This window comes from Psammomys obesus, unplaced genomic scaffold, assembly GCF_907164565.1.
Source record: "Psammomys obesus unplaced genomic scaffold, mPsaObe1.curated_primary_1811, whole genome shotgun sequence".
NCBI lineage: Eukaryota > Metazoa > Chordata > Mammalia > Rodentia > Muridae > Psammomys > Psammomys obesus.
The window spans coordinates 4554716-4573005 of NW_026596091.1; the positions used below are offsets into that span (position 1 = coordinate 4554716).

General features: G+C 41.5%; 1 protein-coding gene across 1 annotated transcript in view; it reads left to right on the forward strand.

Annotated features, from left to right (window-relative positions):
* The window catches only part of Pah (phenylalanine hydroxylase), an 84878-nt gene extending 68938 nt beyond the window's left edge, over window positions 1-15940 (forward strand). The window contains exons 10-13 of the mRNA XM_055627965.1: window positions 10475-10570; window positions 11095-11228; window positions 12097-12212; window positions 15329-15940. Coding sequence (XP_055483940.1) covers window positions 10475-10570; window positions 11095-11228; window positions 12097-12212; window positions 15329-15375 — 393 coding nt within the window. The 3' untranslated portion in view covers window positions 15376-15940. The remainder of the gene's footprint in view (window positions 1-10474; window positions 10571-11094; window positions 11229-12096; window positions 12213-15328) is intronic.
* Window positions 15941-18290: the final 2350 nt, after the last annotated feature.

Consider the following 18290-nt stretch of genomic DNA (forward strand, 5'->3'; position numbering starts at 1 on the left):
CGGGAGGATTTTCTTTTCTGGTCAAATTTGTTGGGTGTTCTGTAGGCCTCATGTATCCTTATTGGCTTCTCCTTTAACTTGGGGAAATTTTCTTCAATGATTTTGTTGAAAATATTTTCTGGGCCTTGGAGAAGGGAGTCTTCTTTTTCCTCTATTCCTATTATTCTCAAATTTTGTCTTTTCATATTGTCTTGGATTTCTTGGACGGTCTGTGTCAGGAATTTTTTGGATTTCACATTTTCTTTGACAGATACATCGATTTCTTCCATTGTATCTTCTACACCTGAGATTCTTTCTTCCATTTCTTGTATTCTGTTGGTTATGCTTACCTCTGTAGTTCCTGTTTTCTTCCCTAAATTCTTCCTCTCCATTATTTCCTCCATTTGTGTTTTCTTTAATTTTTCTAGTTCTATCTTCAGGTCTTGAGTTGTTTTGTTTACTTCCTTCACCTGTCTGCTTGTATTTTCCTCTTTTTCTTTTAGTTCCTTCAACTCTGTCTCTTTGATTTCTTTCAGTGATTTAATTATTTCTTCTCTGAAGGCCACAAGCTGTTTGGCTGCATCTTCCCGTATTTCTTCACGGATGGCCCTAATTTGCTTGTCTTTATCTTCCTCCATTTCTTTACGGATAGCCATGATCTGTTTGGTTTTATCTTCCTCTAATTCTTTACGTATTTTATTTGTCTCCTCTATTATCCTCTTCATCAACATAGATGTAAGGTCCTCTTCTTGATTTTCTATTATGCTGCATTGTTCAGGGCTGTTCGCCCCTGGATGGCTGGGTTCTGGAGATGCCATATTGCTCTGTCTTTTGTTGGTTGAGCCTTTACGCTGACCTCTACCCATTGGGCTGATTTAGGTTTTGGCTGTTAGTTTCTGTGCTTCCTGGAGTCCTGAGGTAGGGAGTATCCCCTTGGCCGGAAGATGATTTTTCCTGAAGGAGTCCTTCTCTGATTTTTGGTTATGGTCACTGTATGGCCAGTGTTTCTCCGGAGATGCCACTGCTCACCTCAGGTTTATAGCCCTGAGTAGTAGCTGTGGTCTATGTTAGGCAGGGGGGGATCTCCTCTTACCCATAAAATTTCTCAAGACAGCTGCCCCACTGCTGGGTTTCTTGTTATAAATTTAGTGTGCTGCTGCTCACTAAATTTCCATGTACAGTCCTCTTGAAGAAACTGCTGATTCCCTAGCTATGGGGTTTTCTCCCAACAGGGAAACTCAGTCTGTTATCCTGGGGCGCACAGTTCTGTCTGAGAAAGTGGGAGGTGCACTCAGCAAGTCTCTGGGCCAAAGGCTGATTGCTCTGCTCTGGACCTGGAGAATGTGCACCTAGGTTGATTTGGCACCTGGGGGCACTGTTCTGGTCTGGAGGCTGGGTGCCTCACTCTGGACCAGAAGCTGTGTGTCTCTGTCTGGGATGGCGGCTACAGGCACTGCTCTGGTCCAGACGCTGTGGGTGCAGCCCCCCTGAAGGATCAGGGATTCCTACAGTTTTGGCAGTCCAGCCAGGGACAACTGGCCGATCCCTGGCACAGTATCTGAGGGCTGCTGTAATAGCTCTTCAACTCCTGCAGGTCCGAGGTTGCAGCTGTGTGTCCCAGTGCCCCAGGGGAACGCAACAATGGCGGCAGAGCACAGCGCTTCTGCCTGCACTAGAGTCTGCGTGAGTCCAGGAAGTGTTTTGGTGCTGGGTGTCCTAAGCGTTAGAGCTGCTGACCCCCTCCGCTGGGGGTTTCCTCCTGCCAGAGACACGCAGTCTGGTGCCCTGTTGCCCTGGTGCCCACAGATCTATCTGAGGCGGCGAATCACGCGCGCAGGCGGGGCTCTGTGCAGGCAGGCGCCTTTGTCCCTCCCGGCTCTGGGTCCGGGCTGGCTCCTGGGGCACCCGCGGAACCCGAGTCTTTTCCAGGGGATGTCTGGGTAACCTGGGGTCGGTCCCAATTGTTTCCTGCTCTGTGGGGTTATCTCTCGACTGGGAGATCCAGTCTATGGTGTTGTGGGCCCACAGTTCAGTCTGGGACCGTGACCAGATCGCGCTGGCGGGTAGCTCTGGGCTGGCGACCAAGCGCCTGGCGGAAAGGGGATCTCTTCCGCGGTTTTGCCGGGTGAGTTAAAGCTGATCGAATCCCCCACCGTGGGGTATCCTCTCACCTGAGAAACACAACCACTTGTGTTTTATGGCCGCGAGTTCTGATTGCTGGTCACTGTGCCAATCCTGCTGTGCTGCTCCTCAGAATGAGAGTCCTCCTGGCGCTGCCATCTTGCCCCGCCTCCCAGGTCTCGAGCATTTCTTTAAGTGTTTCTCTGCCATTCGATGTTCCTCTTTCGAGAATTCTCTGTTTAGCTCTGTTCCCCATTTTTTAATTGGATTACTTGGTTTGTTGCTTTTCTGCTTCTTTAGTTCTTTACATATACTGGATATTAGCCCTCTGTCAGATAAAGGGTTGGTGAAGATTCTTTCCCAATCTGTAGGCTGTCTATTTGTTTTGATGACAGTGTCTTTTGCTTTACAGAAGCTTTTCAGTTTCATGAGGTCCCATTTATTGATTGTTGCTCTTAGAGCCTGTGCTGTTGGTGTTCTGTTCAGGAAGTTTTCTCCTGTACCAATGAGTTCTAGGGTATCCCCCACTTTTTTTTCTAGCCGATTGTGTCTGGTTTTATGTTGAGTTCTTTGATCCACGTGGACTTCAGTTTTGTGCAGGGTGGTAAGTATGGATCTATTTTCATTTTTCTACATGTAGACATCCAGTTGGACCAGCACCATTTGTTGAAGATGCTATCTTTTTTCCATTGTATAGTTTTCGCATCTTTGTCAAAAATCAGATGTCCATAAGTGTGTGGGTTTATTTCTGGGTCTTCTGTTCGGTTCCATTGATCCACCATTCTGTTTCTATGCCAGTACCATGCAGTTTTTATTACTGTTGCTCTATAGTACAGCTTGAGATCAGGGATGGAGATACCACCAGAAGATCTTTTATTGTAGAGGATTATTTTAGCAATTCTGGGTTTCTTGTTATTCCATATGAAGTTGAGAATTTTTCTTTCCAGGTCTGTAAAGAATTGTGTTGGTAATTTGATGGAAATTGCATTAAATCTGTAGATTGCATTTGGTAAGATAGCCATTTTTACTATGTTAATCCTGCCAAGCCATGAGCATGGGAGATCTTTCCATCTTCTCATATCTTCCTCTAATTCTTTCTTCAGAGACTTTAAATTTTTTTCATACAAGTCTTTGACTTGCTTGGTTATGGTTACACCAAGGTACTTTATGTCATTTGTAGCTATTGTGAAGGGTGTTGTTTCCCTAATTTCTTTCTCAGCCCTTTTGTCTTTTTTATACAGGAGGGCTACTGATTTTTTTTAGTTAATTTTGTATCCGGCCACTTTGCTGAAGGTGTTTATCAGCTGTAGGAGTTCCCTGGGAGAGCTTTTGGGGTCACTCATGTATACTATCATATCATCTGTAAATAGTGATAATTTGACTTCTTCCTTTCCCATCTGTATCCCCTTGATCTCCTTCAACTGTCTTATTGCTCTAGGAAGGACTTCTAGCACTAGGTTGAAGAGATATGGGGAGAGTGGGCTGCCTTGTCTTGTCCCTGATTTCAGTAGGATTGATTTAAGTTTCTCTCCGTTCAGTTTGATGTTGGCTATAGGCTTGGTGTATATTGACTTTACTATGTTTAGATATGTGCCTTGTATCCCTGATCTCTCCAATACTTTAAACATGAATGGATGTTGGATTTTGTCAAATGCTTTTCCAGCATCTAGGGAGATCATCACGTGGTTTTTTTCATTCAGTTTGTTAATATGGTGGATCACATTGATAGATTTCCATATATTGAACCACCCCTGCATATCTGGGATGAAGCCTACTTGGTCATAGTGGATAATATCTTTGATGTGTTGTTGGATTTGGTTTGCAAGTATTTTGTTAAGTATTTTTGCATCAATGTTCATAAGGGAGATTGGCCTGAAATTCTCTTTCTTAGTTGAGTCTTTGTGAGGTTTAGGTACCAAGGTGACTGTGGCTTCATAGAATGAGTTTAGTAATGTTCCTTCTGTTTCTATTTTGTGGAATAGTTTGAAGAGAATTGGTGTTAGCTCTTCTCTGAAATTCTGGTAGAATTCTGCACTGAAGCCATCTGGTCCTGGGCTTTTTTTGGATGGGAGACTTTTGATGACCGCTTCTATTTCTTTGGGGGATATAGGACTATTTAGTTGATTTACCTGGTCCTGGTTCAGCTTTGGTAAGTCAAATTGATCAAAAAAATTGTCCATTTCATTTAGATTTTCAAATTTGTGGCATATAGACTTTTGAAGTAAGTCCTAATGATTGTTTGGATTTCCTCAGTGTCTGTAGTTATTTCCTCCTTTTCATTTCTGATTTTGTTGATTTGGGTGGTGTCTCTCTGCCTTTTAGTTAGCTTGGCTAAGGGTTTGTCGATCTTGTTGATTTTCTCAAAGAACCAGCTCTTGGTTTCATTGATTCTTTGAATTGTTTTATTTGTTTCTAATTGATTGATTTCAGCCCTGAGTTTGATTATTTCCAGCCATCTACTCCTTTTTGGTGTGTCTGCTTCTTCTTTTTCTAGGGTTTTTAAGTGAGCCATTAAGTTGCTTGAATGAGCTGTCTCGAATTTCTTTTTGAAGGCACTTAGTGCTATGAACTTTCCTCTTAGCACTGTTTTCATTGTGTCCCACAAGTTTGGGTATGTTGTGTCTTCATTTTCATTGAGTTCTAGAAAGACTTTAATTTTTTTCTTTATTTCTTCCTTGACCCAGCTGTCATTTAGTAACAAGTTGTTCAGTTTCCATGTGTGTGTAGGCTTTTCGCTATTTCTGTTGTTGTTTAGGTCCAGCTTTATTCTATGGTGATCAGACAATATACAAGGGATTATTTCAATCTTTTTGTATCTGTTGAGGCTTGCTTTGTGACCAACTATATGGTCTGTTTTGGAGAAGGTTCCATGAGGTGCTGAGAAGAAGGTAAATTCTTTTGTGTTTGGGTGTAAAGTTCTGTAAATGTCTGTTAGGTCCATTTGATTCATGACCTCTGTCAGAGACATTGTTTCTTTGTTTAATTTCTGTTTTGTTGACCTGTCCTTTGTTGAGAGTGGGGTGTTGAAGTCTCCCACTATTAATGTGTGAGGATCTATATGTGGTTTAAATTTTATCAATGTTTCTTTAACAAATGTGGGTGCTCTTGTATTTGGGGCATAGATGTTCAGGATTGTGATGTCTTCCTGGTGGAATTTTCCCTTGATGAGTATGAAGTGTCCTTCCCCATCTCTTTTTATTAATTTTGATTGAAAGTCTATTTTGCCAAATATTAGAATGGCTACTCCTGCTTGCTTCTTGCATCCATTTGCTTGGAAAGTCATCTTCCAACCCTTTACCCTCAGGTAATGTCTATCTTTGTGCCTTAGGTGTGTTTCTTGTATGCAATAGAGTGCTGGGTTTTGTTTACGTATCCATTCTGTTAATCTGTGTCTTTTTACTGGAGAATTGAGTCCATTGATGTTGAGAGAGATTAATGACCAGTGGCTGTTAGATCCTTTGATTTTGATGTTGGCTGTGGTCATAAGGTTGTGTGCTTGGTTGCTTTTTGTTTTACTGTAGTAGGGTTAATTATTTCCTGTGTTTTCTTGAAAGAAGCTAATTTTCTTGGGTTGTATTTTCTCTTCCAGTGTCTTCTGTAATGCTGGATTTGTGTGTAGGTATTGTTGAAATTTGTTTTTGTCATTGAATATCTTGTTTTCTCCATCTATGAGGACTGAGAGTTTTGCAGGGTAGAGTAGCCTGGGCTGACACATGTGTTCTCTTAGGGTCTGCATGATATACGTTCAGGCCCTTCTGGCTTTCATAGTCTCTGTTGAAATGTCAGGTGTGATTCTAGTGGATTTGCCATTATATGTTACTTGGCCTTTTTCCCTTGCAGCCTTTAGTATTTTTTCTTTGTTCTGTATACTTACTGTTTTGATTATTATGTGGCGGGAGGATTTTCTTTTCTGGTCAAATTTGTTGGGTGTTCTGTAGGCCTCATGTATTCTTATTGGCCTCTCCTTTAAGTTGGGGAAATTTTCTTCAATGATTTTGTTGAAAATATTTTCTGGGCCTTGGAGAAGGGAGTCTTCTTTTTCCTCTATACCTATTATTCTTAGGTTTTGTCTTTTCATATTGTCTTGGATTTCTTGGACGGTCTGTGTCAAGAATTTTTTGGATTTAACATTTTCTTTGACAGATACATCAATTTCTTCCATTGTATCTTCCACACCTGAGATTCTTTCTTCCATCTCTTGTAGTCTATTGGTTATGCTAACCTCTGTAGTTCCTGTTTTTTTCCCTAAGTTCTTTCTCTCTGCAATTTCCTCCATTTGTGTTTTCTTTAATTTTTTCCAATTCTATCTTCAGATCTTGAGCCATTTTGTTGATTTCCTTCACCTATCTGACTGTATTTTCCTGTTTTTCCATCACTTCTTTCAGCTGTTTGTTTGAACCAACCTCTTTTTCTTTTATTTCATTCAGTGCTTTAAGCATTTCCTTTCTAAAGGCCACAAACTGTTTGGCTGCAACTTCCTCTATTTCTTTACAGATGGCAATATTCTGTTTGAGTTTATCTTCCTCTATGTCTTTACGTATCTTATTTGTTTCCTCTGTTATCATCTTCATGAGCATAGTTGTTAGGTCATCTTCTTGGATTTCAGTTATGCTGGGGTGTCCAGGGCTACTTGCCCCTGGGTAACTGGGTTCTGGAGATGCCATATTGCTCTATCTTTTGTTGCTTGAGCTTTTACGCTGGCCTCTACCCATTGGGCTATCTTAGGAGTTTGTTGTTAGTTTCTGGTGGTTCCTGGGGATCCTGTGGTGGAGAGAATTCCCTTGGCAGAAAGCTGGTTTTTCTTGAAGAAAGTCTTCTCAGCTTTTTGGGTATAGTCCTTGTATGGCTGGTGATTTTTCAGGAGTTGCTGCTGCTCACCTCAGGGATAGAGACTTGAGTGGTAACTGTGGTCTTTGTTAGTTGAGAAGGTTCTCCTCTCACCCATGGAAGTCCTGAAGACAGCTGCTCTGTTTCTGGGTTTCTTGCTGTAAATTTAATGATCAGCTGCTGTGACACAGTTGGACATCTGGCACACAGCAACTGTTTGTGCCTATGTCTGGAGCACATCTCAGTGATGGCAGCTGGGCCCTGCTGGTCTGTGAAACTTTTTCCAGGAAAGGACTGGGTGATTTAAGTCCGTACAGTTTCCTTCCTTCTCTGTGGATTCTCTGGAGACAGGGACTCCCAGTCTCTTTTTTGCCCTGGGGCGCACCGCTCAGTCTCTGCCAGCTAGCTGGCGCACAGAAACTGCCTGTGTCTGAAGCACAGCTCAGTGATGGCGGCTTGGCCCTGCCGGTCTGGGAGTCTTTTTCCAGGGAAGGATTGGGTGATTTAAGTCAGTACAGTTTCCTTCCTTCCTTGTGGATTCTCTGGAGACAGGGATTCTCAGTCTCTTTTTTGCCCTGGGGCACACCGCTCAGTCTCCGCCAGCTAGCTGGCATGCAGAAACTACCTGTGTCTGCCTTTCCGGCCTTTGGGAGCCTGGGCATCTGCCTAAACTGGGTAATTTTCCCAAGACCTTTTCGCGGTGGGGGTGTTGGCTGAGTGCTCTGAGATCAGACCAGCCGTTTCCCTCCCTGTGGGTTTGCACCGACAGTGAGACTCAGTCTCTGGTGCCCTGAGGCCCGAAGTTCTAGCTGAGGCAGCGAATCAGGCACGCAGGCAGGGCTCTGTGCAGGCGCCTGGGTCCCGGCTCTGGCTCAGGGCTGGCTTCTGGGGCGCCCGTGGAACCCAAGTCTTTTCCAGGGGATGTCTGGGTGACCCAAGGTCGGTCCCAATCGTTTCCTGCACCGTGGGGTTATCTCTCGACTGCAAATTCCAGTCTCTGATAGTGTCGTGCTCACGGTTCAGTCTGGGACTGTGACCAGAGCACGCTGGTGTGTGGCTCTGGGCTGGGGCTGGTGACCAAGCATCTGGCAGAACCATGATCTCTTCCGAGGTTTAGCCGGGTGAGTTAAAAGCTGATTGAATCCCCCACCGAGGGGTATCCTCTCACCTGGGAAACACAATCGCCTGTGTTTTATGGCCCAGAGTTCTGATTGCTGGTCACTGTGCCAATCCTGCTGTGCTGCTGGTCAGAATGAGATTCCTCCCGGCGCCGCCAACTTGCCCCACCAATCGAGGTCCCATTTATTGATTGTTGCTCTTAGAGCCTGTACTGTTGGTATGTTCTGTTCAGGAAGTTGTCTCCTATGCCAATGACTTCTAGGCTCTTCCCCACTTTTTCTTCTAACTGATTTAATGTATCTGGGTTTATGTTGAGGTCTTTGATCCCCTTGGACTTTAATTTTGTGCAGGGTGATAAATATGGATCCATTTTCATTTTTCTGCATGTAGATATCCAGTTGGACCAGCACCATTTGTTGAAGATGTTGTCTTATTTTTTTCATTGAATGATTTTGGCATCTTTGTCAAAAATCCAGTATCCATAGGTGTGTGGGTTTATTTCTGAGTCTTCTATTTGGTTCCATTGATCCTCCTTTCTGTTTCTATGCCAGAACCACGCAATTTTTTTACTATTACTCTGTAGTACAGCTTGAGATCAGGGATGGAGATACCTCCAGATGATCTGTTGTTGTACTGGATCGTTTTGGAAATTCTGGGGTTTTTGTTTCTCCCTATGATGTTGGGAATTTTTCTTTCATGGTCTGTAAAGAATTGTGTTGGTATTTTGATGGGAATTGCATTGAATCTGCAGATTGCTTTTGGCAGAATGGCCATTTTCACTATGTTAATTCTACCAATCCATGAACATGGGAGATCTTTCCATCTTCTGATATGAGGGTTTTTTTTGTTGTTGTTAGTTGCATGAGGATATTCCCACATACTTGTTAATAGAATCTTCTTGGAAACACCAAACAGCTATAGTAATGGCCCTGAAATACTTTGGCCCAAAGTGTGTCTGAAACTGGCTGGATTTACAGCTCTGCTCAGAGAGCTCTCTGCCTCTGCACTAGAACCAGCCTCTCAGACAGACAGTGAATATGGGACTGGGCTTTGTACTCTTGCCAAACATTTCTCTCTCACAAGAAAGCCAGAGGCCTTGCACATACGGGAGCTCTGGAAACACCAGATATGTACCACTGGCAGCTTCCTTCCTTACATTTTTCTGGTTTCAGTATATCCCTCTCCAGGTTTAAAACCACGTTTTTTACCATATTCCCAGCCTGGAAAATCAAAACCCCAAACTTGATATTAAATTAAAAACTACAATGAATGCAAGACTAACATTGAGATATGTCCAGTTAGAAGTTTATACGTTCACTTCCTCAGAAAGGCTAGAAACTTCTAGGTTTTGTTCACTGACCATCTGTTCTGAGATTCAGGGTAATTGATTTTTGGTTGTTCTAGAAATGGGCATAAAAGTTAGTTGCCCATCCCAAAAGGATTTCATGAGTATGTAAAGAGTTTAATTTCTGTGAACATGAGATTTTACAATTTAGGTATCGTAGAGAAGCAGCTTTCAAAGGTGTTTGAGAAAGTGGCTAGATTTTATTATTTATAGGAAGCAAACTCTTAGAATTCAGAATGCCTCTCTGGGTCCCCTGCTGATGAGAAAAAGACCCACTGTATGGACATGGCTTTTCTGTGCCTTTAGTTCTGTGCATCACTATAAGCATGTTGCCTTAACTTCCTGGGTTGAAGATTTGCTGGATATCATGACGTCACATTGACTGGGCTCTGAGGACCTCCTTGTATTTAAGGTTTCTTAGTCTAATGAGGAGACCTAACTGTTAATGTATCCCTAATTCTTCAAGATGGTGACCATCTCTAGCTTGCAATGGAATCCTGGTCTTCTATCAGTGCCAGAACTCCAAGAGTGCTACCCGGGCCAGATATCAAAGACATGTTGGAAAAGGAGGCACTGGAAGAATAGGGTGTGATTATTTGGCAAGACACATGTAGAGGTTGACTTCAGCAGCAACCCACCCCCCATGTTTTTTTCATAACAGATGGAGTGTGGACTTCATTGACTCTCTTACTATCCTTAAATAACCCATTCTTGGCCTGATAAAACTACTAGCTGAACCCTAATAATCTAAGAGCATCTTAGGAATCTACCATTCTAGTTTGTGCCATAGAAAGAAAAGCAGAAGGCATAGAGGCATTCCTGTTACAGAGAGAGGAACTTACTGTGGATGTTTCGGCGAGATCCTAGTACATTCTTATATGTCTTATCTCGCCACGATTCCTCCATCACTGATTCAACAAGCAACTGGATAGAACAAGACAGAACATGGAAGTGACCCTAGGTCAAAGTGGTTCAAAGGACATACCTGCACAGACGCCTACCTACCAGATCTGTCCTGGCTCTTTGGGTATCTGATACCTTGCTCATCCTTGCCATGTGTCTTCTGCTTGCTTTCCACTCCAGATTTACTGGTTTACTGTGGAGTTTGGGCTCTGCAAGGAAGGGGATTCTATAAAGGCATATGGCGCTGGGCTCCTGTCATCCTTTGGAGAGTTACAGGTACGAGTCTCACAAAAACCAAGCATGGAGAATTAAAAGCAGGGGTTTGGAGGATAACTCTCATTCTCCTGGCTTTCTCAAGTGCTATTAGTAGAAAATTGGAGGTGCACTTCCTCAGGCAATTGGTACCTTAGCAGCTATGATTTGATCCCAAATGTGTTGTTAGAGAGAGAAGTTCAAGTGCAATTCTGCAGGGCTGAGTGAAGGAGAGGCCTCCTGAGCCCAAGGATGACTTAGGGACTACAACTTTGTAAGCATGCAAACATATACCAAAAAGTATGGTCGGCTCTCACAATGTCTATTGTACTCCCTGTTAGAAAGTGTTTGAAGCAAATTGTTAACTTCTATCTAACTGTAGGTTTTAGATGATCTGGGAAGAGGTGAATCTAGTCCAGGCTATGTAACTTGGCTTTCTGCATTTGCACTGAAGTAGGAAAACGGCGAGATGAGAGAAGCTTTGCAAATGGGATACAGGAGGTAGCAAGGCCCTCACTTAACTGAAAACTTTTCACTGGTCCATGCAGTACTGTTTATCAGACAAGCCGAAGCTCCTGCCCCTGGAGCTAGAGAAGACAGCCTGCCAGGAATACACTGTCACAGAGTTCCAGCCCCTGTACTACGTGGCAGAGAGTTTCAACGATGCCAAGGAGAAAGTGAGGTGAGAAGACTACCAAAGAGGGTCCCTGGCTCTCCGGCTCTTCCGGGTCAGGCGGGCAATGCTGTCTGGGCCCCAGTGTCCACAGCCGGATCAGGCAGGCCTTTTATCTGGACCCCAGTGTCCACAGCAACTGCGCACAGCAGATGGTGTCTCTGCCCCTCAGCTCTCCACAGGCATCCTTTCCACTTTTTGGGAGGTTGGACCTAATGACTTCTACAGGAAACCCTGCTACCTGATCATTACAGACACAAACTGACAGGGAAGGAACCCAGACAGCCTGAACTGGGAACTTTGGATGCGGCTCTTGCCAAATCTGCGGTGACTTACAGTCAGTCCTGATAACTGTCATTTTCAATACAGTAGCTTCCATCATAGGCTAACCTAGAAATAGTATCTTAGATGTCTGTGGAGTGTATTGTTGATTATATAGATCGATGTCCCTTATAAAGGCCCTCCTGGGAGATTCCTCCAGAATTAGGAGTCATGCATAGGGAAGGCAAGAAAACACCCAGATCAGAATCAGGCAGCTTGTTAGTAACAGCATCGCCTAATTTTTAGGGCTTTTGTAAATGGTAACTTAGGAATGGTATTTTTAATGAGTAGAGCAGTTACAATTTAATGTGGTCCTCCATTCATACCAGACACCTAATCTATGCTGCTTTCACTGTCACTACAAGGTGTCATTCAACTGTCCAGAGCTTCCTCGGATGACTTCATTCAGCTGTATTCCACATCTCAGCCCCAGCTTCTCAACCTCTGTTCTAGAAAGTTTTAGGGTTCACAGCAAAGTAAAAGCCACTCAGAACTCTTTCAGAGTAACCTCTCTCTAAATGGTGTCATTCACTTGGACTCTTGGTTTTGGTTTCAGGGCTTTTGCCGCCACTATCCCGCGGCCCTTCTCAGTTCGCTATGACCCCTACACTCAGAGGGTTGAGGTCCTGGACAACACTCAGCAGCTGAAGATTTTGGCTGACTCCATCAATAGTAAGTGGCTCACACCCACTGGAAGCACCATCCATTCCCGAACTCATCTACTGCTGCTGCCCTTTTGCTCTTTCTTGAAAGACAGCACAATTATTACTCTTGAGACATTGCTGGATTACCCTGTTCACACCTGGTTCTCTATAATTTCTCACTGAAATTACCCTCTAGCAGCACGAATCAGCTTCTGTTCCCTGTGCTCTCTCCTGGTTTTTGCTGCTGCCTTCCTTTCTGTTTTGTACAGGGAGACTGGCTTGTATGTTCTTCCTATGTCATTACATATTTACAGATCTCTCTGTGTGTCTCTCTGTCTCTCTCTCTCTCTGTGTGTGTGTGTGTGTGTGTGTGTGTGTGTGTGTGTGTGAAAGGATTCTATAAATGTTGTTTTTATTTCCTCAGATAAGGGGATGAGATTGAGAGCCATTCTCAAGCCTTCTAACTCTGAACTCTTGCTGGCTGGTTCAACTCAGCTCTTCTGGCCTAAACTCCTCTCCAAGCTATCTGATTCAAACTGGCTTCTCTTGGCTTTTGACTGAATTTCTCTGCCTGGCCTCAAACTAATTCTGGTAGTATGTTTTAATTTTCTGGCTTCTCATTCTCTGGCTCATTCAGTCTTCACCTGTGTCTACTTTGTTCTCTCTGAAAAACTGTCTCTGTATAACTCCCAGTAAGAAACTCTCAGCAAAAACCTCTCTCTCTTTGCACTGCTCTTAAGTAGCATCTCTTTATGTCCTGTTCTCATGAGAGTTGGGCATATCCTATCTCTGACTCATCCTGTCAAATCTTGCTCTTATTACTTTGTCACTTTCAAACATGGCTGCTTCTTTCTATAAACTGTCATTGTTAGGGAATAAAGATGTGTGCTTTGAGTGTGCCTGCATTCTAGCCGGCTCACATAGACCTAGAAGATCTTTGACAGTGAGCCCTTACTGAGGCAGCCTTGTTGCTAGATTCCTCATTGTATTATTTTAAATTTATTTGCTTTCTCTGTCCTTAATTGGTCCTGAGCTGAGCTCAATATTAGGTTCTTTGTTAAGTTCCTAGAACCTTTAGGTCATGCTTGCTACATTGCTACATTCACACAGAAAATGTGTGTTCACACTTGAGTGGGTAGCAAAGGTAACACATAAGGAAGAGTAAATACATTGTGAGAATATTAAGTCTCTAATGACAACGAGTAGATAGTTGGGAAAAAACTATCTTTCTCAAGACTAGAAGGTTCACAAATTTTAATGTTTTATTCTTTGGTTTTCAAACAAACAAAAAAAATAAAGAGAAGTAACCACCCGATTCCTGGAATAGAACTATTACGAATTTGGTAAATCATAAAAGCTGTCTAAAGACTCTATTTTAATTAATACATTTAATTGGTATGACAATCTACTTTCTCTCATAAGATGTAGTATTTTTCAATTAATGATAAATTGCTAAGGAACTCTATAGACAAGAAAACTCAAGTGTTATGCTCAATGTAGCAAGCATGACCTAAAGATTATTCTTCTTCACCTGCAAATATCTCAGTGTCTAAGCTCTGTCTTCATGCTCTAATGTGATAGATTGTAAAGTAAAACAATTTAAGAGGGCTCTATCTGAATTTTTTGAGACCAGAGGTACTTCCAGTTTTTGAGTGTTCAGATTTGGGGATATTTACACTGAAATTCAAACATAATTTTTCCCTATGCTGAAGATTAACAGTTTTCCAAAACTCTTAAATGATCTAAAAATCTATAATCTTTTGAATGTTAATTGTACTCAGACTTTTATATTCCCTTATGAAAATAAAATTGCTTTCTACCCTGATTTTCCCAATAAATATTGTATATGTGTCTCAAAAAAAAGTTCCTAGAACCTAGCCTCATTAATAAGGATTATATTATATACTTAAGAGCTTTCAAATGAATGGGTGAGGAATGACTGCAAGGAAGACTAAAAGTTTTCTATAATTAAATCATGTTTCTCTAGGAGCAGAAAACTTTGTATGTATCATCAAAACACTGCAGTTCATAATTTATAATAGTCTCATATATAAACCCAGCTGTTTCAGGCAGAGTTTGTGGGTGTTATGGGGCATGATGGCTGTCAAAGTGTGCATCCTGTGTTTCCAGAACCAAAGCTTCAGTGCACTGGCATCACATGACACAGGCAAGCCCTGCCAAAACCACCTTAGTTCATTATGCATCTAATTTTTATTTAGTTTTTCATTGTTGGGTATTCAAAAGCCTTTTATGATTACCAAAGTCAATTACAACACTCAATTACATAAACATGGGTCTGAAGGTCTAACAATCTAGGCTGGGTTTCTTGTGTAAACTTTGGTGTATATCAGAACCTTTGGAGAGCCGTCTTAGTCATTCTTCTATTGCTGTGAAAAGACACTATGACCACAACAACTCTAATAAAGAAAAACAGTTATTTGGCTTTGGCTTTCAGTTTCAGAGGCTTGGTCCACTATCAGTATGCCAGGAAGCATGGTGGTACGCAGGAAGACATGGTGCTGGAGAGGGAGCTGAGAATTCTACGTCCAGATCTACAGGCAACATGAAGAGAAAAAGCCAGTGGGCCTGGCTTGGGCTTATGAAACCCCAAAGTGACACATTTCCTCCTACAAGGCCACACCTCCTAATCTTTCTCAAGTACCTCTACTCACTAATGACCATACATCCAATTATTTCAGCCTATGGGGGCATTGCTATTGAAATCACCACAAGAGCTGAAAAAAATTATAGTCCTGAATTAGGGTCTCAAACTAAATTTACTAAATTTGTTCAGACACTTGGAATCTCAGGTGATTCCAACATGGAAGAATTAAATGAACCCCACTCTTTTATGCTTACCAGTTTAGTGTCTTGAAGCTTTTATGGATAGCTATGTCAAAAAGAGCATACAGATCTAGTCATTTGCTTAGAAAATCCATTGTTTAGAAAAAGCTCTTAAGTTCCAGGAAACAGCTTGTAAAAGGAGGAATCAAATTATACAGGCAACCCTAGCACTCACCACACACATTAGAACTGGACTAGGGTTGCCTCCGTAATTAGGTTTAAGGTGATACATCCCAGTGACCCTATTGGGCTTTGTATTTATTAATGAGTGTCTCAACTTTGTGTTGTTTCTCTTTGTAGGTGAGGTTGGAATTCTTTGCAATGCCCTTCAGAAGATAAAGTCATGAAGAGAAAATGACGTCATGGCAGAGTTTGGGAGGCCAACCAACAATCTGCTGATGGAGATATAATAACTGCTTCTTTTCTTTGAAAACAAAAACTTTAATTTGAAATGTCAGCTTTCATTACTTTTCTTAATATAGTGGGGCAGCACCAAATAAATCAAAATTCTCTGAAGTAAAAGTATATTAACTTCCCCCTGCACCTAGTAGTAGATCTTTCAGAGTTTTGTTTGATTAGATATCTTATACTTTCAGTTTAGTTAAAATGTAATTTCTCGCCTCTCATTAACATTAATCAATTTTATGACCCCTATCATTCAGGCTTCATTGACTTGTTTTCACTTTACACATAGCCCTAATACAATATATATGACTAAGTGTAAAACATAAGGTTGTCATCAGGGATGAATTGTTCGGTTCAGTACAGATTTTAATCTGCCAAGCTTCACTTCTATATTCATTCATTATGGCTCTGTGAACTGCTTTCCTGTCCTGCCTATGTAAATCTCCTACAGTTTGAGTCTCTATCAAGATACTTACAAGGAATAAAGTTTTAGAGCATTATATAAAACACTCTGCGTGGTTTATTATACACCTTTCATACTCTTGGGAGATACAGACCTGCCCACCTGATTTCACAACTTCTGAGATTTCTGTGTTGTTTTTAAAGTATGTTTGAGAAATATTTTTTGAAGGCACTTGTGATTCACCAGATATTATCTAAAGCCAGGTATTCATTAAATACTGGGAAAATAGCTGGATCCATTTTAAAACAGCAAATCCACTAGAAAAGTGAGAATTTTACTTATGTTGGAGAAAATATTAATGTCATAAAACTGTAAAATTTCAAATGCTTCTTTGAATAAAATATTTTTCTTACTGCTTTAGAAATCCATTAGCTGGAAAATCCTGTGACACAAATTAGAGGCTCAGTGGCCCAGCCTGCTGCATAGATCATTGTGGTAATTGAAGTCAGTTGTAGGGAATCAACAGGCTTTGGTTTCTGTTGGTTATGAATTTTACGTGAAGACATGTAACATATGAGATGCAGTGGTGAGATGTCAGGTCTTTATGGTGTGATTTAAAATTCTTACATGCTTCACAACTGACTGTTAAACATTTAAGTCTTAGGGGATTTACACGGTGCTTCTCCAAGTATACTTCTCAGACCAGCCGTAGCATCAACAATCAACCTGGAACACTGTCCTGTTTCTTCCCATTTGGAATTATAGGACAAGATGCCCAAAGAACTCTATTTTGAAGCATCCCTGGTTATTCTTTCTTTTACAGTAACTTATTTATTTAATTTATTTTTGTTGTCTGTGTGCATGTGTAATGTATGCATGCATATGTGTGTTTGTTTATGTGTGTGCATTATATGTATACAGAGATGTGCATGCTTGCTTCGTCATGTGAAGGTCAGAAATCAATGTTGGGTATATTCCTCTAATATTGTCCACCTTAATTTTTGAAGCAGGGTCTCTCATTGAATCTTGAGCTCACCGATTTTCTATATCCACTCATCCCATCGTTGTCCGGTCTCCACTTCTCAGTGCTGGGATTACATGTAGATGCAGGTGCATCTGCCATTTTGTTTGGATGATGGGTATCTGAACTTAGGTCCTCCTGCTTACACAGCAAAAACGTTACCCATCAGGCTATTTCTCTACCCTCCACCTAAAATTGAGAACCATTAAACACATGGAAAAAATGAAAGAAGACACACACAAATGGAGAGCTATCCTATGGCAATGGGTTAGCACAAACAACATTGTTAAAAAGTCTATCTATGGATGCTTTGTACCTTCACAGTCATGTGTTTGGGTAGCAAAATGGACTCAATGCTGTACTTAAATTTAGAGAAGGCATGAACCTGGGAAGGGTGGAAGAGAGGAGGATGGATCAGGAGGAAATCATGCAGAAGGAAATGGGGTGAATATGATTAGAATACACTGCATGAAGTCAACAAAAATTAATTTAAAGTGTTCATCTACTCTAAAGCAATTAACAGATGTAATGTAATCCCTGTGAAAATTCCACTAATCTTAACAAATGGAAAACTAAATCCTAAAATTCATACAGATACCTCAAAGATCCTTCTTAGTTAAGAAAATCTTGAGGAAAAAAATTAATAAAGCTTGAGAAGTTATGCTACTTGGTCTTGTAATGTCCTATAAATCTTAATAATCAAGATAGCATGGACTTGCCATGTGAAGGAGACACACAGACAAATGGGATAGAACAGAGATCACAGCAGTAAAGTCATATTTATGATCAGTTGAAATTTGGCAAATGTGCCACAGATATGCCAAAGGGAAAAGACAAATTAAAAAAATAGTATTGGAAAAGCTAAATATACATATACAGAAGTATAGAGTTGGGATTTTTTTATGAAAATCAGTTCAAAGTGTATTAAAGACTAACTATAACAAGACAACCAACAGAGTGAAATAAAAATATTTTCAAACCCTATATTTGTTAATCCAGACAAAATTTAGAGAAAGAGAGCTTAACTTAAATGCAAGGAAAAAAGATCTGATTACAAAATAGGCAAAAGAGTGAACCCAACAGCATCAGGCTCCTGGCAGAGGCTGTGGAAGGTGGGACTGACCACTTGGCCATGCTAGCCAGGACCAGGGACAGCTCCTATTCTCTGGCCCTTGTACTGTGAATCAGTCTCCAGTTCTAACCACAGAAGAAGCATTGTCCTGATGCTTCTTCTAGATACAGTCTTTCACTAGACTGTATCTGCCTACCCATGCCTAGGTGTTTTCTGAGTCCAGTCTTTGTCTAGGAGATGCACAAAATTCCAAAGTCAAAGAACTGAAAAAGGAATTCCCACGAAGGACAGCTGAGCTGGAGCTCAGCTTCCATGTCCTCATATGCTAACAGAGAAAGAGGCAGCTAGAGGACTGCAGATA